The sequence below is a fragment of the Nipponia nippon genome, unplaced genomic scaffold, assembly GCF_047370975.1.
Source record: "Nipponia nippon isolate SJK-2023a ecotype South Korea unplaced genomic scaffold, ASM4737097v1 scaffold_11, whole genome shotgun sequence".
Lineage (NCBI taxonomy): Eukaryota > Metazoa > Chordata > Aves > Pelecaniformes > Threskiornithidae > Nipponia > Nipponia nippon.
In genome coordinates this window covers 3,585,922-3,610,384 of record NW_028262302.1, presented here as the reverse complement: position 1 = coordinate 3,610,384, position 24,463 = coordinate 3,585,922, and the positions used below count along the sequence as shown (strand labels likewise).

Sequence of the window (24,463 nt, the reverse complement as noted above, 5' to 3'; positions counted from 1 at the left end):
GAGGAGATTCATTTGTTAATTAAATTTCCCCTTCCAATTTACATTAAGAAGGGGAAACTGTTTCAAGAAGCTCACAAAACTTTCATAACCCTTAACCTATAAAAGAAAAAGAGTTGTACGGCTTTTTTCTAAACCTGCCCAAAAGCACCACTGGGTTGTCCCAGGCCAAGTGATGAATAATGAAAAAAAGCCCAGGAATGGCACAGCTGGGCTGAAAATCAGGAACATCTGCTCACAGAAAGTCAGGCATTCGCCCTCTCCTCTGGCTCCCCCTTTCATCTTTGGATTTTCTCATAAGTTGTTGTTCAAAGGAATGCCATCCCATGGGAAAATGACAAAAGGAAAAATGCACAGACACTGTTACTCAGCGAGGCCAGCAATAATTACAAAAGAAGAAAAATTCTTCATGGGAATCCCCCACATCTGAGAACTAGAAGCAAAAATTCACCAGGGAAAAATTCAGTGCTGTCAGCCCCGCAGACAATGCCTTTTATCCATGCAGGAGCCTGCTTTTATCCAGTTTTCATTAGCCACGGATGGCACGACAGCAGTAAAAAGGAGCAGAGAAGAATCATTAGGAATGATAGGGAAAGTAAGAATACTGGCAGAAGATGTAATTTCTTCTTAAAAAGGTTTGTTCCGTTATGGGTATGTACCTTTTGAAAGAGGCCTGTTTAGTCCTGGACCAGAACTGAATGTACAGGAGTGGCGCAGAATTCTCCTGTTCGTTCCTGATCCCACTGCACTGGAACAGAGTGAAAACTTCCACAGCAGCGGTGCGAAATCCTCTAAACGCTGAGGCAGCACCTGCACATTTGCAGGTATCGTGACACCAGTCATGTGCAATACTACCTGAATCTCTCCAAAAAGCGATACCCCCACCCGCCAAGCAACAGCAGGGCAGACGTGGAGTGTTGCTGATGCAGTTGCAGCTTCAGCATCGCTCTGGGTGGTGTTTTGTTCCCTGAACTTTTAGCGTGACCTTACTACCCTGGGCTGGCTAGGAAGCCTGTTCCGGCCTGTCCAACGAGCGCTGGTTAACGACTCCTAAGGGAGTCCCTCTCACCAGCCCTCAAAATGATCCTCGCAGGGTCAGGGACCTGGCATTGTGCAGCCAAGGGCCGTGGAGGAGAGCTGTCGTGCTACGCTGCACCTCATGGGTGGCAGAGCTTCTTCTCCCAGTGGGATGACCATCGCTTCGCAGGCCCACAGACTGGACTTCTGGCCTGAGACACCCCACAGCTCCTCCCATCAAACAGCAAGCTGGTGGAAAGTCGGGGGGGAGATGCAGTGTGCAATCAAGGCTTGCAGTGCCCAGCGTGCAAGGGGCCCCCACAGGGAGCAAAGACCCCCGCAGCCCTGCCGGGGAGCGGGTACCGGGAGCCCTGTGACCGGGCAGGGCGGGGAAAGCCCCCCGGGAAAGCCGGCAAGGGGCAGCCGCCCCGGGCGTAGCAGGGAAGTACCGACGGGGACGCCGGGGAGGCGAGTACTTCCCCCCTGATGTGGAAAAACGCCAAGTCCCCTCCCGGGCCGACCTCTTCCCTCCCCTCCGCCGCCCCGAGAGGGGCGGCGGAGGGGAGGGAAGGGGCCGGCCCGCTCCGATCCGCCCTCCCTGCCACCGCCCGCGGCGCCGAGCAGGACCAGACCCGTCGGTCGGGCTTTGACTGGCTGGAAATTCCCGTCCTCGGCGGCTCCTCCCCCGCAGAAATCCCCTGGCCGGGGTGTATATGCGAAGCTGCGCCGCCGCCGCCGCCGCTCACTCGCAGCTAAGCAGGAGCTCTGCCGCCATGATCAGCGCCCGCCGTCCCGTCGAGCCGCCGGTTATGGAGGGCTACGAGCAGCTGAAGAAGGAGCGTCAAGGCGGGTTCCCGCTCGACGATCGCCACGACAGCGGCTTGGACTCCATGAAGGAAGAGGAGTACCGGCAGCTGGTGAAGGAGCTGGAGGACATACGCCTGCAGCCCCGCGAACCGCCCGCCTGGGCACAGCAGCTGACGGAGGACGGGGACACGTAAGTGGGGGGTGGCGGAGCGCAGCGGGGGCTCGGGGACTGGGGGACGTGGCGGGGCGCGGACGGGACAGGACGTGCTGCCGGCGGGCAGGCGCCGGGCCGGGCCGGGCCGCGCCGCGGCGGGGAGGGCGGAAAGTCCCTGGAGGGGCGCCAGGGAGAGGCGGCTCCCGCCGCCGCCGCCGCGGAAAGCCCCGGCCGCCGAAAGCCCCGGCTTGCGACACCCGCGCATGACCCGGCCCCGGGCCCGCCTCGCCCCTCCGCCCGCCCGGGGGATTTGGGGGGTTTAACGTGGGATTTGGGGCTTTTAACCTGCGTCGTTTAATTATTAATTTTTTTTTCCCCTCTTGCAGTTTTCTCCACTTGGCGATTATTCACGAGGAAAAAGCCCTGAGCCTGGAGGTGATCCGGCAGACGGCCGGGGACCGGGCTTTCCTGAACTTCCAGAACAACCTCAGCCAGGTACTTTCACCTCCGCAGCCCCAAATCCGGATCAGCCCCTGCCACCCCCACAAAAGCCCTCTGGGAAATTCCCCCCACAAAAGTCCTTTTAAATTTTTTTTTTGTAATTGATGGATACTAAATCAAAGCCTACATTCAGGAAAGTCCCCAGCTGGCTCCAGCCAGTGTTAGTAGGATGCTTCCTCTCCCCCGAGAGTGGCATTTAACGCCTGCATTTTTCAAATATGATGCAATGGGTTGCATCCCTCTTTATTGGGATGTTAATGATACCCTGCATATGGATCGACTGTTGGGTATCCGGAGAGCCCTAAGTTCATCACTTCCAGACTAAAGGGCAACTATACAATATGTTGGGAAGCATAAAGAACTGAGTGTCTGCGGTGTGTTTTTAATTGGGGGCACAAATCGCCAAGCAGTCGAGGCGTCTGTTTGTCCAGATGTTGCTGCCAAGTTTACGGTGTAACTTACAGGTCTGCGTTTTCTCTTTTGCCTGCAGACTCCTCTTCACCTGGCTGTGATCACCGATCAGCCTGAAATTGCCGAGCATCTTCTCAAGGCCGGATGCGACCTGGAAATCAGGGACTTCCGAGGAAACACCCCCCTGCACATTGCCTGCCAGCAGGGCTCCCTCAGGAGCGTCAGCGTCCTCACGCAGTACTGCCAGCCGCACCACCTCCTCGCTGTCCTGCAGGCGACCAACTACAACGGTACGGGCACGCTGCTGTACATCGATGTCGGTGTGCTGTACCGGGGGTAGCGTTGTTGTCCCGTAGAGCTCAAAGATCTCTGGAGAGGTGGAGAAGGATCGTTATGCCCATTTGAGAGTTGAGGAGCCCAAAGCACACAGCAGTGTCTGACTTCTTTAAAATGTCACTGCCTTGTAGGCCTCCTCACTGTTGATATTGGCCCTGACAGCTTTGAATTTTGCATTTTTAGTGAGTACTTTTGCAGTGCTCCTTTTTTTTGGGGGGTTAAAATAAGTTGCAGTCAAACACTGGAATAAAGCCGCTAAGAAATCTTTCCAAAATCCAACCCTGTTATTCATACTTACTGGAAGCTGGAAAGCTGTTCTGGAAAACACCCTTTTGCCATGGATGAATCGCAAACATACATCATCCTGTCCTGTCGTCTTGACTTTAACTGAATGATAGGGCATTAGGTTAGACTTACTCAAATTTTACCTTCATTTGTGTTTTGCAGGACATACATGTCTCCATTTGGCATCTATTCAAGGATACCTGGCTGTTGTCGAATACTTGCTGTCCTTGGGAGCAGATGTAAATGCTCAGGTATGTAATGTATGCCGCGAATTTAACTGAGCAGGGATGTGTAGTCATAAGTATCAACAGGTCTGGCACCGGCTCTGGCTCTCCTAACATGCCAAACCTTGTGTTATTTTCACGCAGGAGCCTTGCAATGGCAGAACGGCACTACATTTGGCTGTCGACCTGCAGAATTCAGACCTTGTGTCGCTTCTGGTGAAACACGGGGCCGACGTGAACAAAGTGACCTACCAGGGCTATTCCCCCTATCAGCTCACGTGGGGAAGAGACAACTCCAGCATACAGGAACAGCTGAAGCAGCTGACCACAGCCAACCTGCAGATGTTGCCAGAAAGTGAGGATGAGGAGAGCAGTGAATCAGAGCCTGAATTCACGGAGGATGAAGTAAGTAGCTATTTGCACCTTTTCAAGAGAAAGGGAAAATCCTATCCTTCGTAGGTTTTTTTTTTTGGTGGTGCTGCTCTGACGACATGCTCCAGCAACCTCTTACCTATATAACTGACAGATATAAGTAGTCCATAAAGTAAGGTTATGCTGTCAGCCATCAGCAACATGGCAGTTGGGGCAAGCATATAAATAGAATAAATTTAAGAATAAAATGTAAATAATACATGAGGGAATGGAGGTTAACTTCACGCAATGTGAGTTGCTGAATGTCATTCTGTTGCTGACACCTACAGAGCCTTGTGAGATACAGTTCAAGTTAGTGGGTGGTTTTCTCCTACCCAGCATTTGTTTTTCTAAAGTTCTCAGTGCCGCTAAATGGCAAATGTAACCATTTCGGTGTAGAAATTTTATACGCTGCGGAAGTCAGGGCATGCAGAATTTGGCAGTTATCCCAGAGTGGATACAATACTCCCAGTAAGAGTTTTGCATTAACAGCCTTTCTTTTTTTCTTCCAGCTTATGTATGATGACTGCCTTATTGGAGGACGACAGCTGGCATTTTAAAGCAGAGCTTTCTGTGAAAAGAAGTGACTGTGTACATATGTATAGAAAAAGGACTGACTCTCTTTACTTAAAGAGAAAGTTGCAACGTGGAGGGGAAAACCAGGAGGGAAATACTACACTGCCCAGCGAGGAGCACGTAACTGTAACAGGACAGTTCCAGGGTCCGGCCTGTGATTAAATACAGGAGCAGGATGTGTAACAGCAGTAGAGATCTGTGATTATTCACACCACCCGATAAAGAGCCACATAGCCAATCTTCTCAACCCTACGAAGGTAACAGACGACACGTCCAACCTGTTAGTTGCAGAGAGCTATCTTGTGGCCTTAAGTACCATGAGGAACGCGTGTCCTCTCATGGCAAGGCAGGCTCATACCAACACCCCATCTTCTCGGAGACCGCGTGTTAATTTGCGTTGGGCTGGTGGCGCTCCCTGGCCTTGCTGACCGACCTCAGCTGCTCTCGGTGGGGTGTCCCAGGCGGAGGACTCAAACCAAGGGACTGGCAACCTCCTGGCTGTTAGGGGAAAGGTAGCAATAATGTTAACTGTGGGCATTGGAAACAGTGTGTTTCACACCATGTGTGTCATAATTGCTACACTTTCTAGCAGTTGTATATTGTGTAAATAACTGTACATTTTTGTTTATAATTATTTTGGTACATGTGAGATACGTATTTATTAAAAAAAGTCAGATTACTGTACCTGGTCTGTGAAATGGTTCATTGCCCACCTCATTGTCCTGAGACACACGGGAATCCACCTGCGTTGCTTTTTAAGAAACATTTAACACCTATGGGTTAAACAGCCAACGGGGTCACAGGCTCAGGGGTTTTGGGTGGTTCACCTCAGCAGCGGTAAGACATCCGAGCAGCTCGCAGCTCTCAGCCCTTCTGCTGCAGCTAATTTTGGAAGCAGCCGTAGGTGTTGTTTCCTGTGCCCATTGCGGCAGGCGGGTCAGGGGGTTGGGATTCCCCCTGTCACCCAAGCACCAGGCCGCCCGGCTGCTAGAGAGGGGTTTTGAGGCCGTATGTGGCAGCACCCACTCGCCCGCCCTCGTGGCACCTTTTGTTCCAGCTCCGATACGCGGCAGCTCTTGCCGGGACTTGCCGGGGGAGGCTGGAGGGTTGCAGCACGGCCCCACACCCGCCCACCCTGTCGTTTATCACCTGGCCCGGCTCCGGTTTGAACTCAGACACCTTCGGATTTTCCAAAGGGGATTTCTGCGGGAAGAGGGAGCACACGCTTGGGAACACGTGCTGCTGCCTTCCACCGCTGAAATTCAGGCACGGGGCCTCCCCACCTCTCTGCCACGGGAGCTACAGCTCTCCTCGTCCAATTTGCAGCAGTGGAGAACGTGACTTTAACTCGTCTCAGTTATTCCTGCATGTTTCTCTCCAGCATTCAGGCAGACACAATCACTTTGCTCAAATGCTCACCTGCACCTGTTGGAGGAGTCACACCTGATTATCTGTTAGCAGCATGTCGTAGCGCAGGACTAATTTTAGCCACAGATTTTAGTCTGTTGTGTGACCACGTGAAGGATGGGTTGTGTGAAGGGTGACCATGCCCCGTTCCTCCTGTGTCGTAACCCCCTGGACGGGGACGGGGTGCGGCAGAGCTGCTGACGCAGGACCGAGCTCTGCCAAGAGTGCTGGCCAGGGGACTTCTGTACTGCTGGCACCTGGCCCGGCTCGGATCGCTGGAGAAGGTCATGGCTCCAGGTTGCACAGGGACACCCATTCCCTTTGCTGCCCTGCTCTTCCCGAGGGGTTCCTGACACACGACCTGCTCTCAGGAGGGCTCTCTGGTATGAGGAAGAGCACCCCAGCTGGCTGGGTGCTTCCTAATTTGCATGGGAGCCAAAGGCCATTGTGGAAAGGGATTATATAAAATTGTCATCCTGAGTCATTTTATTTCCCTTCCACTCTCATTGCGTGAGCATAGCCCAGGTGTATGCTCTGAAACTTCCTTCTGGCAGACAGGGCCATGCCTGCGTTGCAAACCGGCAAAGTTTTCCAGGTGTGGGGCTGGGTGAGAATCTGCCAAACCCTTCTTCTTCTTCTTCTTGGGGCCTCACCCTGCACTCCGGACGACTGCTAAATCTGAGCTGGGCAGCGGGACTGGGGGCAGTTATCCACCTGCTGCTACAGGTTTTTCACCAGCAAAGAATCCCAAAGTACTTTCAGCCTTTCTTGACCAAACATGGCTGGAAATAGAAAAGGCAATATTCCTCTCACTAGCTATGCTTCAGTTTCCCCCTTGCAGAACTGGAGCTGGAAATGCTGTCCAGGCGGAGGCATTCACCAGCTATAGATATCAGTGTTCTGGAAGGGCTCGGGTACGGCTGGACTGGTATGCAAATATGTAAATAGATACCATCTGAATGCAAATACTTTTTATTCAAAGGCCAGAAAGAGGGAGGAAAGTGCAGTTATCAGTAGTACCAGGTTGGCCAAGTAGTTTCGGAGGCAGTGGTACGTTCTCTGCTGCCCATTGCAACATTTATACACACAGTATCTTAGGAAGGTGCTGCTATAATCTTGCAAGAATTATATAATGACTTAATCAGTTGAGCAAATGCTTTAGTGTACAAGGAAGTTTTGCAGCTAAACAAATCATTGCCCAGGTACCGCATGCTGGTTATGCTACTGTTTGCCTCCACCAGTTGTGCGAAAGTAACCAAGTATTCTATGTGGAGGAACCGCAAGTAAAGCAAGTAGGACGGAGATTAATGTGAGAATATGTGCTCATTAGCAAAATAGGTTGGGGCATGTTGTGCATCTGTGCATTGCTAACATGGGGCTATTCAGTGCAGAGCTTTGCCTGTTCACTTGATACAACAACGAGATTGTCCACTGTAGGGCACCCGCCGTACCCCCAGTTTCAAACACGTGCCCTTAACTGCTGCATGTCCACCCTGTCTCTGGCTTTTCCATGCTTATGCCTTTAGAAAGATCTTCTGAGAGTGGGTTTGGTGATAACCTGCCTTCGTGCTACCTTCTTGGCACTCTAGCAGATATGTTGCACAGTCCCATTTGTAGGACTCAGCGCAAGAACTCCTTACGCATTTATTCTGCCAGCATCGCTTTTTCCTTATTCAGCCACCACGGCTGCTATTAGCAGAGCATGCCAGCTTGTTCTTGCTCATCTGCCTCCTCGCCTCAGCTCCTGCCAGTGCTTCCCTGTGCTAGCCCAGGGTTCAAAATTCCCTCCCAGCACCTTCGCCACCTACCCTGGGTGGCTCAGCAAGCTTCAAAAGCAGCCATGCTGCTGCAGATCATGGTCCTGTGAAGTTCAGTTTTAGTTTCCTGACTCTGACCCTCTCTCCATTAGCCTCCTTCCTTTCCTCCTGCCACGCCTGTGTCCTCCGCTCTTGCTACCCATATCTGCCTCTGCCTGCTCTTTTCTCCCTTCCAGGGTGATCACCTTTCCACAGGTCCCTCCTCTCCCTTCTCCTGCAACGCCAGCTCACCATGAGCTCATTTACCCATCATGACATTGCACAGCATGAGGCTGCATTTTTGTTTCTAACCTTTCCCCGCTGCTCATTCTTGTAAATCTCTTTGATAATCCTGCAGGGATATTCCCATACTTCCTTATATTGTGCACAAAGAACTGAAATCCGCATTTCCTCCCACACCCTCCTCTTCCTCCTCACACTCCAGCTCCCTGCAGGCCTCCCTCGCCCCAACGACAACCCAGGGGCCACCTTGAGTCCCTGCTCTCCTGCCTTTCACCTCGCTCAGCATTGGCCCTGGACTTCTCAAGGACCTTACGGGGGTGACAGACAAAATGCAATGGGATGGCAATGGTGGAGAGCAGAGCCCAGGTCCTGGTTGTCCCACAGTAAACTGGGAATCCTTCTCTTGAGTCCACTGCAGCTTTGGAAAGCATAAAAGCAAGGGCAAAAGGCAACCGTGCACCTAGGGACGTGTGCGGGGAGGCTGCGTCCTTGCACTGGCTCCAGCGCCAGCCTGACCTTTGCAGCCAAGAGCAAAAACCTTTCACCGCCCTCCCCGCCTGCTTGCTCTGCTGCTCTCGGGTTATGGTGCAGTGTGCTCCTCTTGCACAGCTTGGGCTGTGCGGGCTGTTAGACGCATAGGTGTGGGTGTCTCATCTCCCTCAGCACAGAGAGAGGTGGGACAAGCAGCCACAGGAGCTGCTTGCTAGCCTGCCCGCCGATGGGTTTGGACATCATGAGGGGCACCAGTCCTAACTGGTGCTTTCCTGGGCAGCAAGAGCTGTGCAGGATCCCATGGGGTGAGGGAGCGGGAAAGTCCCATCCCCTCCTGCCAGCCGGGACGGCACACGCCGCCAGGGCGGCTGCTCAGGACAGCCCGACCCTGTCTCCAGCAAGCGCCTGTCACAGCTCTGGCATCTCTTGCCTCCCCGTCCCTCAGACAGCTCTCTGAAGCATTAACATCAGGGCCAAAAGGCTCCCTTTAAAAGCCAACACATTTATCAGGCCATAATGTAAGAAGACAAAGTCCAGAGGGATTGAAACAGAAACTCCCCCCAACACCCCTTTGTTCAAGTGCTCAGATTTTCCCAGGACTGTCTCCTTGTCCAATTTTCCAAACAGGACTTTCCAGTCCCTGTCGGAAGAGAGCTGGGGTTTTCCCCGCTCACTCCTTTCTGCAGCTTTACCCCTTTACAGCAGCCATGAGCCGCGGCACCAGGCTCCATTGCCTCTCCAGCAGCGGGAGTGCAGCCTCCTGCCTGCCCACCGCCAGCCCCAGGGGCTTCCCTGCTCTGAAGAAACAGGCCTGCACCCCTTTAATTTAAATCCTTTTCCCATTCCCAGTTCTAGCTAATTCAGATTCATTTTCCTGCGCATCTTTCAAGGGAAGCTCTTCATCCCTCCAGATGAAAGCAAAATACGAGCAAACGTGTGCAAAGCGCTGCAAGAAAGAGCCTTAAAATGCAAATATTTTTAACATGCATGCACCCATGAAGAGCACACGGCTACAAGTAGAGTTCAACACTTAACTCAGTTAATTATTACCCCTGGATTTCAGTAGCTTGGAGGAGGGAGTTTCCCAAGGCCGTACAGAAGATCTGTGTGAGCACTGCTGCTCCACTTCAGCAATGCTCCTTGTTTGCACTGGGGAGTGCCCAGGGCTCGAGCAAGACGCAGCCCACCCGGAGGAGCACCGGCCAGTGTTAAACGAGAGCCCATGGTGTTTGCTCACACAGCGTGGGAGGACCCGCGTTGCGTTTTTCCTCTCTGCGTGGGAAAAGGACACGCCATGTCTCAGTCAAAGCTCTGCATGCTTGCTGAGCTGAGGACTGAGGGTCGGTACGGATGGCTGCCTGGCCTGTGCAGCACACAGAACGAAACCACCCTCTTCTTTCAGTTTTTTCTAAGTGGATGGGTTTCCATTCCGGCATGCATCAAGACTGACATTTCTGGATTTCATTTAAAAACTTAAATTTGACTCCTAGCAGCAGCTTCTCTGAGACGTTTTGCCCCAGCAAACAAACAAGCCTTCTCCCAAACTGCATGCAGCCTCCTTCTCCTGGGCTGTGCCGAGCGCAGCCAGGGGAAAACCCTCCTGAGGAGGGGGACTCATACCACCCATTCACCCCTGAGCACACCTGACCTCCACCTCCTCTCAAACAGCCTATGAAATTTCCTGAGCTGTAGTAAAACATCCCACATCATCTGTCTGTCCATCCGCCACAGACCTCTCCATGCTCCCGTCCTTGCAGCCCTGACCGGCAGCAGCAGCAGGCTGAAAGGCGTCGTGCCGAGCTGCTGGACTACCCCACCGCGGCAAGGGAAAGCTTGCAAACTGCCACGTCTCCTGCCTTGACAATTGCTCTCGCAGGACAGAGCTCAAACCTGTGCAAACTGAAATAGAGGGAACCTGGGTTAGCTGGCAGCAGTGTGGGAGGCTGGCAGGCTTGGCCTGCAGTCAGCCGGGTTTAAACAGGCGATCAAACAGCACGAGGGCATGTTCAACGACTGTGAAATGGCAAGAAGGCAGAGGAGAAAATTGCAGCGGTGCCACTGGGGAGCGAAAGCTAGGTGGGACACCACCGGCAGCAGACATGGGTCCAGCAGGTCCCCTGCTGAGGTGGTCTTGTCCCCTTCACAGCCCAGCGGTAGCACTTTTCACAAGAAATGCTGAAGCTTTTCCCACGGCATCCTTCCCTCTGGTTCTGTCCAGGGGAAGGGAGGTGAGCAGGTCCAGGAAAGGCTGGGACTTCTGCCCAGGATTGCCTTCTGCCCCTGGGTGATGGCACGCAAAGCCAGTTTCCCTGCTCCATGCAGCTGACCCCCAAGGTGATCTGATCACCCGCTTCCCTCTGTGAGCCACTCCTGTTATCTGAGGGACTTGTGCAGTAAGGAACTGATCACTCTTCATTTCCCTTTTCAGAGAAGTCCAGGCAAAGCGGGAAAGGGAAACCGCGCAGGTTACTTGGCAGTTGGCTTCCTTCCATGAGCAGTTCCAGGTACACGGCAGCAAGACCAAGCCTGCCTAGGCATGGCGCTCTGGGAAGCCTCTTCCTAAAAACAGCCGTGCTGAGGGGCAGAAGACAAGAGGACCGAGATGCATCCATGCACTGCACAACATTAGAGAAGAGCATCCAGGAAAGCACATGGCAGCTCCGTGCCACAAGTAGGACCACAGACACTTCTCACAAAGGCTTCTGTGTGCAGAAGGTGTGAGCCCAGCCTCACTGCAGCATCCTGGGAATGAGTGCCAATATCTCCAAATTTTCTGCTTCGAATTTAAGAACAAGTGGAATAATTCAAAATAGCTCATTGTTTCCATTTTGCAAAGGAAATGTTTTGCTCTGCTTTGTTTCACTTAGAAACAATGCATTGTTTAAAAAAATCATATGATTAAAATCATATTGAGAACTTCCCAACTGAAACAGGTTACTTCTGTAGACTCAGTAAACAAGAATTTATTTCATTTTTTTCTTACTCATTGGAAACTTCAGGTGTTTGTTTTCTCACTCACCTGAAAAAAATTTTTCTCCTAAGCTTTTGCGGTTGCGACATCGCAGAATTTCCTCTCCTACTCTTCCCCTGAGTCATGTGAACTGGGCATACCTCCGACCTGGGGCTTACCATGTCATCTCTGAAAAGCCAACCCCCAAATTTGCATCCAATTGCCATCTGTATAATAGCTATTAAACTCCTCTTGCTTGTGTAGGGTCAAGTCTTCAGTTAGCCTTACAGCTAGTAGCCTTCCATCAGGTCTGCTTGGCTGCCTCTCACCTTCACAGCATCCAACCCTCTCACACACGTACATCCTATTCCCTCTACCCATTCACTCCATCTTTTGGCTGCTCTAAATATACCAAGAAGAAAACTCAGCTCACGGGAGGTGATATTTTCAAAATTGATCCTGAGGGCACTCTTGTGCTGGAAGTTTTGGGGCTGCAAACCAACTCGTGGCAAGTGTACAGCTTCTGGCACGTAAACTGATGCTGATTCTGACACCAACCACTGTCCTGCTGCCAGGCATTTTGCCCATAACTTAGACCATGTCTGAAGACTGATTCAACCCAAGGCGTGAAGCCAATGCACATGACCCAGGGAGTGTTAGGTATTTCCCATGCTGATGCTTTCATTCAGTAATAAAGCAAACGCAGCTCGGTGTGTCCTCTTCCTGGAGGCAAGTCCCTTGTGTTGTAAGCACGTTCGTCATGAAATGCCACCGCACATGGCTTCTCAACATCACCATAAGAAAAATGTTATCATCTCTGCAGCCATTCCGCTTCACTGAGTTTACAGCTAAGCCCTTGAATGCTGTCAATAGAAATTACATATTCCTTGTAAGCACAGGATAAAGACAGCTCCGTGTAGCCTTATTAATCATTTTGCTTAATGGCACATGAAAAATCATCTTCATCTCCAATCCCCAGATCATCTGAGTCCTGTCTCTGAGGCTAGCAAAGAAATCATTTGGGAGCAGCCTCCCTTTAGGCAGTGGCAAGCCTCCCGCCTGAGCTGGGGTGCACAGGTGAATGCTGCGTGGGGTGAAGATGCTGCTGCTGCGCAGGGTGCTGGCACGGCACAAGTGATCCTGGCCCTCGGTGTCCCTTCCCCGATGTCTGCCCGCTGTAACCACAGGGGAACGAGAGCTTTTGTCGCAGGCTGGATATGACCCTGGCCCAGCGCAGAGGTGAAGAAGAATGCAGCACTGCTAGGCCCCATCTCAAAGGGGGCTTTTAATGATGAATTAAAAGGCAAGTGTGCCCTAATGATAGGGCAGACTTCTCTATGACTTTTCATCATCAGTTAGGCTGAAGAGCAGTGCTGTGACACATGCAAAACAGTCGCTGTTTGCTCCTGGTGGCAGCTCGGTCCCCGTCTGGGGCCGGCCACTGGGCACAAGTGGTCTTGACAGCAGAGCCTGCAGTCAGAGCAGGAGGCGTCCCTGTCCCTGCAGCACTCCAGCGCCTGGCCCCCAAGCCCTATCCCGTTAGCTGTCGGGGACCTGCTTCAGCAAACCACAGGAGGAAGTCAAAGATGAGATGTGTGAGATCAGCGAAGCGTGCAGAGCACACTTAACCTCATCGGTCTGCCACCAGTGTGTGGAAATCCAGAGTTCAGGGCATAACGCTCCAAAAGTGGATGTAAACAGTCATAACAATCAGAAGAAAGCAAGCTTTAAAATGAGAGCAAGCATTGCAAATGTCACCTTTTAAAGGGTTAAAGCAGAGAGGTACTGTGTGCTTTCAACCTGCACTGAAGCGAGCAGGAGCTCACCACCTCTGAACTGAGCCTCCAGGAGCTCTTCAGAAAGGAAAGTGCAAGCTGGCTCTGAGTGACTGAGCTGCTTTGCATGGGATTTCATTTTACCTTTTTTTATGAAGCGGTGGTGAGAAAAAGAGGCAGTGATGGTAAATGCAAATATCTGCAAGACATCAAGGCCTCAGCAGGGAACCTGCTCAGCTCTGCGGTCCCTGAGCACAGGGATAAGGGAGCTGCATGGTTGTGACTTGTGATTGACATGGATCTTGCTGCAATGACTGACTGCTCTCCTGCCTGGGAAGTAAGTCCCTTTATCCCATCAACATCAACTGGGTTTTTTTTTTGGCTCCTACTCAGACATGATCAAAATATGTACTGAAGATCTCTTAAAAGTGAGAGCTCGACACGCATGGCTGCCTTTGGCATTACGAGAAATGGAGAAGAAAGAGGAAACGATTTGACTTGCGTGTATGTGGCATGAGCTGCGTCAAGCTGCAGATAGGACGATTCTTCTCAGATGTAGTGCAGCAGCTACATTTGTGTCTTTCTCCCTCTTACTGCTGACTACTGCTGCTAAATTATTACTTGCACAACTGTAATCATACACCTAATGAACTTGCTCCTGCATAAACCCAGAGCATCTCCCTTTTGATAACTGGCAACCTGTTGGGCCCTCTGTCCCTGCACAGCACCTCACAGATGTCATGTGCAATGTCAGATACGCTGCTGGCTGGTTTTGAGAGTCCCCAGGAGGGGCCTCCGCGAGAGCTGTGTGCTTCCAGCATCTGCCAACTCGGGCTGCAGATGTCCCAGGAGAAAACCTCTGCGAGAAGCCAGAACAGGCTGATCAATACCAAAGGAATGAGGGAGAGGGAAGGAAATGTTTTTGCTAGCAAACAGCCAGCAATTTAAGTTAGGAATTGCAATAACACTAGTGAGCCTGACCGAATGTGGTACTAGCCTCTCAAAATATTTGTAGTACAAATGCTGTACATCCCCAGTGGGGAAAACTGGGGTACAGATAGTCGGTGGTTTATGCTGCAGCATAGGAGGGCTCAGCCTGCTCCTTAAAAACACCTAGGACAACGAGAAAGTAAAACATCACCTCTCCTTAAAAGTACCTTCTGGTAACAACGGGCGGCAGGGGCTGGCATGGCCAGGGCTGGCTCCGTCTCTGCTGCTCGCCATGTGTGTGACTGGGGCAAAGCCACCGCCACCCCGTGCAGCCCGGCTGCTCCTCGCCCGGGCAGGCTGCATGCACACCTTAGGGCACTGCAAACCAGCAGGCGCAAAGTGCTGCCGTAGGACATGGAGTCACAGCCCGCAGCGGGCTTGTGGCCCGCAGCACCTCTGCCCTGGCTTTGGGCTGTGAGCTCCCTCGGGCAGGGACTGCTTTTAAATAGGTGTTTGCGGAGCTGCCTGGAGAGTATGTGCTACCAGTCCCCTCCTCTGTGGAGCCACAAGGAATAGGAACTGGTAAAACCAGCACCTACAGTGTTAAAGGAGCTGCGGCTTCCAGCTGCAAACATACCCACTTCAATATCTGCTGGGACAGCCAGGATTTGGGCTGTGCCCTGCGCACCGGGCCTCGCTTAGGTGCTTTAGGCTCTACTAAATTAGCAGACTTCTGTCAGTGATGTGCAATAAGGTAAGGTAAAAGGCTGTGGACTCCAGTAACCAGAGCTATGTGGAAATTCAGGAGGATTTCTTGCTGGGTCGGGGCCCTGCCATGCCAGCAGGTTTCACCTCTGCTTAGCCCTGCTGGCAGAGCACTTTATGCAAATGCTGTTCTATAAGCTTTCACACATGACTTTCAGAAGGTTCACGCTCTTCAGAAAAAGATTTACAGGATCAGATTTTCCTATGGCCCCTCAAGTAATTTTATTAATCACCGGGACCATTCTCAAACGTCTTTCAACATTGAGAAATTCCACTTAATCACAGCCTGCTGTGCTACCACCTTCTCAGCATCAGATGGAGAAAGAAATGATGCAGCGAGGACCTTAGTCACACTAACGCTGCTTCAAGGCTGAGCCAGGGAATGGGACATGAATCATCTTTGCCTTTTCTTTCTTTTAAGGGAAATGGAGAAGACGACTGCTGCTCTGAAAGTAAAATACGTAAAGTAGTGACAGGTCTTTCTGTTTCCTTCCTATCTCGGGTCCCTGCTGCGTGCTCCTTCCCTGCACTTAGCTGTATCTACTGAAAAAGCCCGGATCTCTTTCAAGCTACTCCTTGGATATTTGTTTACCACATCTCAGCAAGTGCAGAGCCACACAGAGCTGTTTTCCAGGACCGGGTGGCAGAGGGAATTGCAGGATATTTTCCAAACAAGCCAGTTCCTCTTACTTGCTGGAGTCTCTCTCAGTCCAGAGGACTTTTCTTTATACAGATGCATAAGGGCAGCGGGATGTGGTGCTGGGAGATAAAAGACCAGCTCCTTGGAAAGGTGTAAGTGTGGCAATGATAGGCATTACATGGCCTCACTTTCACAAGCCTGCCTGCTTGCTGGAGTCCACTGGGCACCTCTGGTGCCCAGGACACGGAGCAAGGAGCCGCCTACACAAGCAAAGGGGAATGCCAAGGCCAGAAGTGCACCTCCAGCCTCAGGCTGGCCAGCATGGCGGGGAGAAGGACGTGAATCAGGATCAGAGGTCATGGCAGAGCTGTGCTGTGGAAAGTGCTTTCCATGGCCCCTGTGTCCTCTCCTTTCGTCCCCCTGATCTGAGGCACGCAGAAAGGAGCACACCCTGGGATAGCACGAGGCTCTGCAGACTGTCCCTTTCCCGTAGTGGGATAACCAAGCAAGGCTTGCTCCGAGGCACTCTACTACTGGGTAGCAGAAACCCTCCCTGCAGAGAAGGAGAGAGGACGGGAAGAAACAGCGACAATATTTTGCCCCCGCTCTCTTCTCCTGGAAAATGCATAACCACAACTCCCCATGGGTGCAGCCCCTCAGGAGAGGAATAGATATCTTGCTAGAAGAATCCAGCATTTTTTATCTAGACATGCTTTGAGCAAGGCTTAGGTAACACTCAGCTAAAGAGCCGGGAGCTGAACTCCACGCTAGCACTCCCTCCACTGCTTCAGCCTGCTCCTGCCCGACTAAACGCTAAGCTCTTCTGGGGCGGGCAGCCCAGCACATCAGCCATGGCTCCCTGCCAAAGCAACCAGGAGCTGCAGCCCTTGCGTCTGTAGCCAGCAGCCAGGCACACTGCGGTGCCTGCCTCTGCAAGCTGCCCGAAAGGGCCAGGTCCAAGCAGTGGGCTTGGGCTCTGCGGCAAGGAAAAGCACGCAACTCATTGCAAGCAGGCTGGGTAATGGTTTGCTGCAAAAAAACCCCAGTGCATTGCTACGGAGAAATCCCAGCAAGCTGCTTGAATAGGCAGGGGTTGCCCTATTTCTGTTTGGGGTTTCCTGGCCTGAAATAAAGGCACTTGTGCTGAGAGAAGCTGCGTGCATGCGGTGAGCTCGGCAGGTTGCACGTGTGGGATCTCCAGCAGACAAGGGGACGATCTGCGCAGTACAGCCAGGGCACTTCAGCTGCACTTGTGCAATCGAGAGTCCAGGATTTCCAAACACTCGGGTGACTGGTCACAGCTGCTCTTCTGCCGGGGTTGCTCATGTCAGCCAGCCAAACTCCTCAGCTTCAGCACAGACAAAATTTCCAAGGGTGAAAAGTGAGCATGTCCAGGGAGGCTGCAGACACAGGGTGAATGGTCTGTGCTTGGCGGATCTCCTCCAGGGAAAAGGTCAGAGGAATCCTCCCCTGCAGATCGCTTGGCAAGGATGGAGCTGTGCATTGCCCCGCTGGCCCTTTCCACGTGCCTACACACACATGCCGACAGGCTGTTGGCATTCCTGTCTGGTCTGAGCCCTGGTCTGGACAGAAATTTGCCATTGCTCAGCAGCCAGGGCTGCACATATTGAGTAGCTTGTAATCAATTTTGGTACAGCTTGCTTGCTTTGTTGCCACGAGTTTGCAGCCATCCAAACTCAAACGACATGTAAAGATGGGAATCCCCCTGCCCCCAAACCTTTCTATCACCTGAATAAAGTCATCTCCCTAAACCACGGGCCATCAACTGAGTTCCAGCTCTCAGCGGGATGCCTGCAGGGTCACACTCCAGCCACATAGTAATGCCAGTGCTCGGAGACAGGCACCCACCCAGGTTGCAGAGCTACCTACAAGGAGACACAGGTTCCAGGGTTTGCTTTTGCTGTTTTGATCCCAATGCTCTCCCTCTTTCTCCCACCCTGGAGCTGCCAGCCATGGCCAGTCCTGGCTTCTGACAGCCAGCACCCTGGTCACGCAAGGTCCTGTGCAGAGTAGGTCTACCAGCTCACTGAACTCTTGTGTTTTGTTTGATTAGATTTAGCAACTTGAAGGGGATAAACAAGTCCATTCCTAGAAGCTTTGCCACAGGAAAAGCTTTTTGACAACCTCTATTGGCCACCAGAGACAACTCTGCAGGAAGGTGGTGCCAGAAGTTACATGAGCAGGGAAGCCCCCAGCATCCGGGACATCGTGACAGCTTCCAAGGTCGCTCTTCTCCATCGGCCCCAGCATGTCGCTCTGGCTGGCGCTGCAGTAGCCGCACGTGCTTGCTGAGTGCTTGCGCAACGTGAGAATCAAAGCTGTGCTTGGGGCAATCTGAGCTCATGTTTTCTTACACTTCTACGGCAAAACAGAGGCCTTGTCCTCAGAGCTGAGCAAACCCGTAATTTATGCCGGGGATGATCAGCCTTGGGCGCATGAGGAGCCACTGAGGGAGCTGCTCACATTGCTTGCCGTGGTGCAATTTATTTGCTAGCCAGGCTATTTCAAGCTGTGTCAGGGACACTGGGTCACATGAAGAAAACAGCTCATTGAGCAACAGGCCGAGTTTGACACTTAATAAGGTCACTGCAATTGCCAACCTAGAGGTCTTTCCAGTCCCATGTGTTGTCTTCAGCCATGACCTAGCTGAAGTTCATGCTGGAAATGCCGGGGTATAACCTTGCCATCCTTGGGCTGCTAGGCAATTAGTAGTGCAGACTGATGCAGGGAGATGCTTCTGCCCACGCTGGTGACTATCTTAACTACCCAGCTGCAGGAGAATTAAGAGCAGTACAATCCAATCCCAGCTGGAGCTGATGCTGCAGCGCCTACAGAAGTGTCATTCTGAAGTGCCACAGAAATACAGCAGCTATTACATCCCAGCTTCAGGAAAAACTACTTGTTCTCCAGTAGCACAGCGGAAGTCAGCACTTGGGCATGGATCCCAGAAGAGATTTAAGACCCTAAATCAGGATGCTGGTAGGCTGTGAAAGCCTATATCCAAACCCACCATCTGGAAAGCCTGTGCGCAGCAGCTCCCTACCTCCTGCAGCGTGTACAACTCACTAGGGACTTCTCTCTGCTTGCCTTGGAAGTCCCTGAGCAGCATGGGTGGGTGCCTCACCCACGGGCTCTTCGATGGACATCGCATGCAACCTCCTGGGAGGAAGGACTGCTAGATCTTCCCTCCCTCCCAGCGGAGCAACCTAATCCCACAGTTGGCCCTATCTTGCACAGTCTGCTCCTGACCTTATGCCACTGCCCTGAATCCCTGGCATTAGGGAAGGAGAGAAGACAGCGTGTCCCTTCTTCTCGCTCTCTCTCCTGCCCGGGGCCGGGACTCATATTCCATGGACATGTGCCTGGCTGTCCTCAGACAGAGGGGCAAGAAACCCATTTCTTGGGTGGGTGCTCTGGCTGGAAGTTTATTATGTTCACCTGGGAGCCTGTTACCTTTGGCATATTTCAGGAGCAAAAGGGAAAGGCTGTGAAAGAGCCCCAGCTGGGTCGAGAGCCTGGGTGTTAAGACAGGCAGATCTTCAGGCAGACCCTGTGCTCAGTGTTTCCAGCTGACTAGTGGCTCTGTTTAGCACATGGCTGGTTTGCTGTTTTCGGTCCCTCGTGGAGAAGCACACCGCCAGGACAGGGCTTGCTTTGGCCCCGGCTGTGCTGGTGGAAGAGCTGACGACCCAGGTCTGCCCGGCCACGGCAGTACTCGCACTGCAGTTGGCAGAGAGGATTGCATGAGCTTTCCCCTAGTTCAGTTCAGACAGAACCAGCCAGGGTGGCTTAGACGAGTTTAAATTAACCTATACAATTTTGCCCAAAGCAAACACAGGGAGCTGCACTCTAATTACTCCACCAGCCATCTGAGGGGGAGCAACCTCCAGTGGGAGGGGTAGGTGAGAGCAGGGAGACTGAAAACCTTTTCCAGAGCTGGGTCTGGAGGAAGAAAAGTCCTTGTGGCCCAATGCATGCAAGAAACCCCTCCTAGAAATCCACCAAATTACCAGGGTGGGCAGCAGCTGCAGCCCTTTCTAGCAGCAGGCAAAGAGGCTTTTACTGAGCCCAGAGGAATGGAGAGGTGATGTTTGTTCACTTTCTGTATAAAAAGACAGAGAGGGCCCTGAAGGCTTATCATGGGAATGAGCAGGAGAGGCCTGTAGGACTGCCTGCAAACGCCTGGGAGCACAAAGCAGGTCGGAGGTAGGAGAGGGCTCCCCTCAAGGGAGCAGCCAAGGCCAGGAGGACACCAGGGACATGGTTGTCAGACATGCTGGCAAATGGGGCTGCCATGAGAAACTGCCAGGCAAAATGGCAACTTGCATGACCAAGTGTCTGCCGTATTGAAATTGAGAAAATGGCGACTGGCAGCATCAGTCTCCAGGCCCTGCAGCCACCCAGGCCACTGTGCGTCGGGGCGGAGAGGAGACGAGAGGCACGGCTGTCCCGGTACACAGGTGCCGCCTCTGCTCACGTATGAGGGCTCGCCTTGAAAACAGGCCTGGCACCAGGTAGACGGGCCCTGAGCTCCAGCGCTGGCCATCAGCCAGAGGAGCCAGAGCCCTTCTCAGCCCCCAGGGAGGCAGAGGTGGGGCGCTGGAAAGGATGCCAGCTGCTTGATGGAGACACGATCAGTTAAACCCTCTGCTCTCACCTTGGGAAATTCCAGGTTCCTTCCACAAATGAAACGTTCCTTTTGCAAACTTGTTTTGGTGGGGTTCCTGCCTACACCCAGGCTGCATAAACAAAACCAGTGCTGAAAGTAAAAGTATCTATCTGTGCTATATGCAGGACTCCCTTAGCTTCTTGTGTTAGTCATGGTGTGACGGCCACCCTCCATCGCCTCAGTAACATGCTCAGTTTACATCTGATCTCTTTGAACATCTGCAATGTGAGCAGCACGTGCCACCACATGGGTGGGTCCTCTGAGAGATGGCTGACATTTCCCAAATCACCTGCTGACTGATAGGTGTCTTGGTGACTCAGCTCTCATGACCTGCTGCTGCTCATCAAGGAGGGTTTTGCCACTTCCACCCTAATTAGCTAAGCCAGCAAGGCACATGTTTGAGCTGGTCGATCTTCTCTGCTTCATGGATGCTTTGTGTTGTAGCTGAGCTGTCAGTGCCCTTCTTTCCTCCATTTCCTTAGAAGGCAGAGAGCTGCAGGGTAGATTTGCCTTGAAGCCACCGTAACTGATGACATGCTGCACTGAGCCCAGGCACTGCAGAAGAGAACTGCAAAAGGAAAGATCCAAACCCTGAAGCAGGAGAGGATGTGCCTTTGGAGGAGCAAGAAGCAGATGCCAGTGTGGAATTGCCTTGGGGCAGCCAGACAAACCCTGGCTAGGAGGGTAACTATATGACGTTACCCACAACATCTGTGAGAGCCCAAGAAAACTTCTCAGCAAGGGCCAGGGTTGGGGGCAGAAACACAGAAACTGGCAGAAACTCTGAGCGATGGGGGAAGGCAATTGTCAGGCAGCTGAGGCAGATCAGGGCAGAGAGATACAGATGAAGACATTGCCTGAAATCACTATCCTCAAAGCAAAATTACCCCTGGATCAAGCCGACGCAATTTCTAGCTGGATGTACTGGATTTCAGTGCAAATGGGTGTGCCGCACAGATGCTTTTTTTAGTGTTTTTGCTCAGAAAGCAGAGTGTTTCCTGTGGTAACTTGCAAAGACTAACTTTTGTTCTCAGATTTGGAAGGAAGATGCTTTTCCATGCCCCCCAGGGAGAGTCCCTGACGGGACATGCTGGGGAGATGGCAGGGCTTTCTGGTGGGCTCAGAAGCAGCCAGTGGGATCATCTTTCTGTCCTCACGTTCTTTTCTTCCTTTAGGGGTGCCTGGCGGCCGCAGAAGCAAAAAGAAAGGCTTCTGTTACGGCTCCCATGGAAGGCTGTGGAGCTGTGCCAGCGCCAAGCCACCCGTTTGGCCTGGACTGTGGTTTTCTGGGGAATCACCCAGACCAAAGCAAACACGGCGCACACCTGACAGGTCTTATTAAAGCACTTCTTACTTCCCTAACGCAGGCAGGCAGTGTCCTCCGCCACCCTTGGGTCCAAGCCGGGACCAAGCCACCCAGCCATGGCGGGGATGCTCCCGTGGCTCCCCGCACTGAGGTGTCCCCAGGCAGGTGGGAGGAAAAATCCAGCACAGCACAATAAAGCACATAAGGTGCCTTATGCCATTTTCTGATTAATACCCATTTTCCTAGGATTCTTCTCACCCGCTTTCATAGTGATTCAAGTGGAAGACACTGTCAGAGCCTGATTTCCACCAAGCGTACAGACTCAGAGGGCCACACGCTGACCAGAAGGTCAGTGGCAGTCCGTTGTATTCCCCAATGTATTCCCCATCCTAGTCCCATTTACACACCCCCATTTAACCTCCCTGTAGCACACTGCTGCTCTGAAACACTGCAGAAGCAGAAGTTTTGGTCCACAAGTTGAGATACCTTCCCTGAATCCAAGCGTCACTTGGGGTCTCCCCCACTCCTGCTGATCGTTTGCCCAGAGGAGGAAACGCTTGAGGATGTTTCCAGCAAGCCTGCAGGACCCGGGGTGGAAAACACACACATCGAAAAGTCAGATTGGTGAGTTATGAAAAAAGGATGAAAACCAAGCCCACAGGAACTGCAGGATGATCGCGCCACAGCCCTTACGTCAAAAAAAGGCACATTCCTCCCATTTTTTCAGCCAGCTTTGCCTTGCAGCTGAACACAGCAAGAGACCTACATGGTGACAGAACATCTCCCTGTGCACATTTTCCCCCCCTTCCGTTTTTCCATGGGTTTTTTGTTTGGTTGTTTGTCTTTTTTTTCTTTTTTTTTTCTTCTGCTTGTTCGTATGTGGCTGCAGCTGCTTTAGGAGGAAAGCATTGCTCTGGCCTCAGCATCCACTGGTTCAGCTTACTCAGCTTCTCCTTAGGGGGATTTCTAGAGGAAGGTAATCAGCACTGTGGCTAAACCAGCTTCCCTTCAGCAGCCAGTAAATAATCCCTGGCCTCCAGAAGAGGAGGAGCAAAAGCACTTCACCAGGGTGAACTGTTTCACACACTCAGTGGTAATGCCTGGTCCCTGTCCTGCTGATGGTGGGTGGGGAGAATTAAGGCTTGCGGTCTGATCTGTTAATAGCCCCCAGGTCTCCAGACTCTGTTGCTGACTAACCAGGCTTGACGGAGTTGAAGGGGTTTTCTTCTTTGTTAAAAATATATTTCTACTAAAGTTAAAACCTCTGTTAGTGCTAGTTGTACAGGACCTCTTCTCCTCCATTTGCACGCCGAGTCTGTTTTCCCTTGCTCCTTATCTGCTTAAAATCAGGAGCATTTTGGCCAAAAAAAGATAGAAAGTTTGTGGTTTTTAAAAGCTGCGTGTGCCCACAGGCACTGTCTATTCTGAGAAAATGGTTGAGGGTAAAAGGAGGATCCCTCCCTCCTCCTCCTCCCAGAAGGGTCTCTGGGGGAGATGAGTCTGCAGAGACTGTCATGAATGGAGCAGCACCCAGCGCTCGCGCTGGCTGGGATGCTGGCGTGCTCGCTCCTTTCCTTGCTCGGGGGACACTGGGTGGTTGTGTAATGACAAAGCCACTGCGTTTTAGGAAGAAGAAAAGAGGAAGGAAACTGTGCAAGACAGGGGTTTCCCGGACTGCGACACTGTCTTTATACACGGTACTTTTGAATGGAGGAGAAGTCTGGGAACAGGGAAACCAGGAGGGGTTTTTGGGACCTTACTTCTCCTTGCTGAGCCAGTAACTCAGATCCCATTTGTGGATGGTTTCCCCACCCCAGGCAGCCCACAGCAATCACCTGGCAGGCCCACGCAAACCAGGCAGGACACTGTAAGCTGCGAGAGGCACACAAAGCGCGCAAACGACCTCCTGCCTCGTTTACTCGTGGACCTGCTGACAGTACAAAACACTGGTGGCAGGGCTAGGACGGACGTGTGACCCGGGGGGAGGTGGGGCTGACCCATGGGCTCCCTCCGCACCCACACCCTGCAGCTGCTCCCCAGCAGTGAGCATCGCACCCACCAGCGTTTCCCAGCATCTCCCATCCCGCCACACCGCAGGACAGCTGGGATTGTTGAGTGCCCTCCCGTCCTGGCGGGGCGGTGGGAGCGTGTCGTGCTCCACGGCACAGCAGCGAGCGCGGGCTGGGGTGCGTACGTGCCTGGGCACAGATAAGCTGTACCATCCCCACGCAGCCTGCAACACTTTGCCGCTCACACCCTCTGACTCTAATTTGTCTTTTAATTTAGTCCTAGCAGGCCTTTTTACAAAGCTTGTTGAAGAGGCCAACCCCCAATGTAAGCACTCAGCTGCAGGAGCTAACTCAGCAGGGAATTTTGCTGTGAAGCCGTTATCTGCATCGTAGTATTTCAAACACAATTAGGTTTGACCTACAGCCCCTAGGTGGAAAGATGTCACTGCCCATCTGACCATAAGAGATAAGAGCATAGACCAGACTGCTCTGGTCCTAGCAGATGAAAACCCATTATTCACTGTTTGTAAAAAAAAAAAAAAAGAAAAGAAAAAAAAAAAAGGAAAAGGAAAAGCAGAAAACCCGCACTGCCCCAGCTGCAAAGGCCACGATACCTCTCTGCGCTGAGCAGATACGGTTTGGCTCAGCTGCAGGAGATTCAAAGGCACTAGCAGAGAAAAACTTCAGAGGGGGGAAGGACTCTGAAGAGGCCGTGCACATCCGTGAAGATTTCTACTTTAT

At 52.3% G+C, this 24,463-nt stretch overlaps 2 protein-coding genes across 2 annotated transcripts in view; one reads left to right on the top strand and one right to left on the bottom strand.

Annotated features, from left to right (window-relative positions):
* The first annotated feature begins 1,620 nt into the window (after nt 1-1,620).
* Nucleotides 1,621-5,403, top strand: NFKBIA (NFKB inhibitor alpha). Its single transcript, XM_087747201.1, has 6 exons — nt 1,621-2,011; nt 2,362-2,470; nt 2,967-3,177; nt 3,671-3,759; nt 3,877-4,137; nt 4,656-5,403. Exons 1-6 carry the CDS (start codon nt 1,728-1,730, stop codon nt 4,701-4,703), a joined length of 1,002 nt encoding a protein of 333 aa, XP_087603327.1. The 5' UTR covers nt 1,621-1,727; the 3' UTR covers nt 4,704-5,403.
* A 463-nt stretch (nt 5,404-5,866) lies between these two features.
* PSMA6 (proteasome 20S subunit alpha 6) overlaps nt 5,867-24,463 on the bottom strand; it is a 39,633-nt gene continuing 21,036 nt past the window's right edge. The window contains exon 7 of the mRNA XM_087747204.1: nt 5,867-6,144. Coding sequence (XP_087603330.1) covers nt 6,135-6,144 — 10 coding nt within the window. The 3' untranslated portion in view covers nt 5,867-6,134. The remainder of the gene's footprint in view (nt 6,145-24,463) is intronic.

Coding starts and splice junctions, on each gene's coding strand:
- NFKBIA (XM_087747201.1), top strand. CDS start 1,728: ATGCGAAGCTGCGCCGCCGCCGCCGCCGCTCACTCGCAGCTAAGCAGG. Junction 2,471..2,966: donor TCCAGAACAACCTCAGCCAG/GTACTTTCACCT, acceptor TTTTGCCTGCAG/ACTCCTCTTCACCTGGCTGT. Junction 3,178..3,670: donor GCAGGCGACCAACTACAACG/GTACGGGCACGC, acceptor TGTGTTTTGCAG/GACATACATGTCTCCATTTG.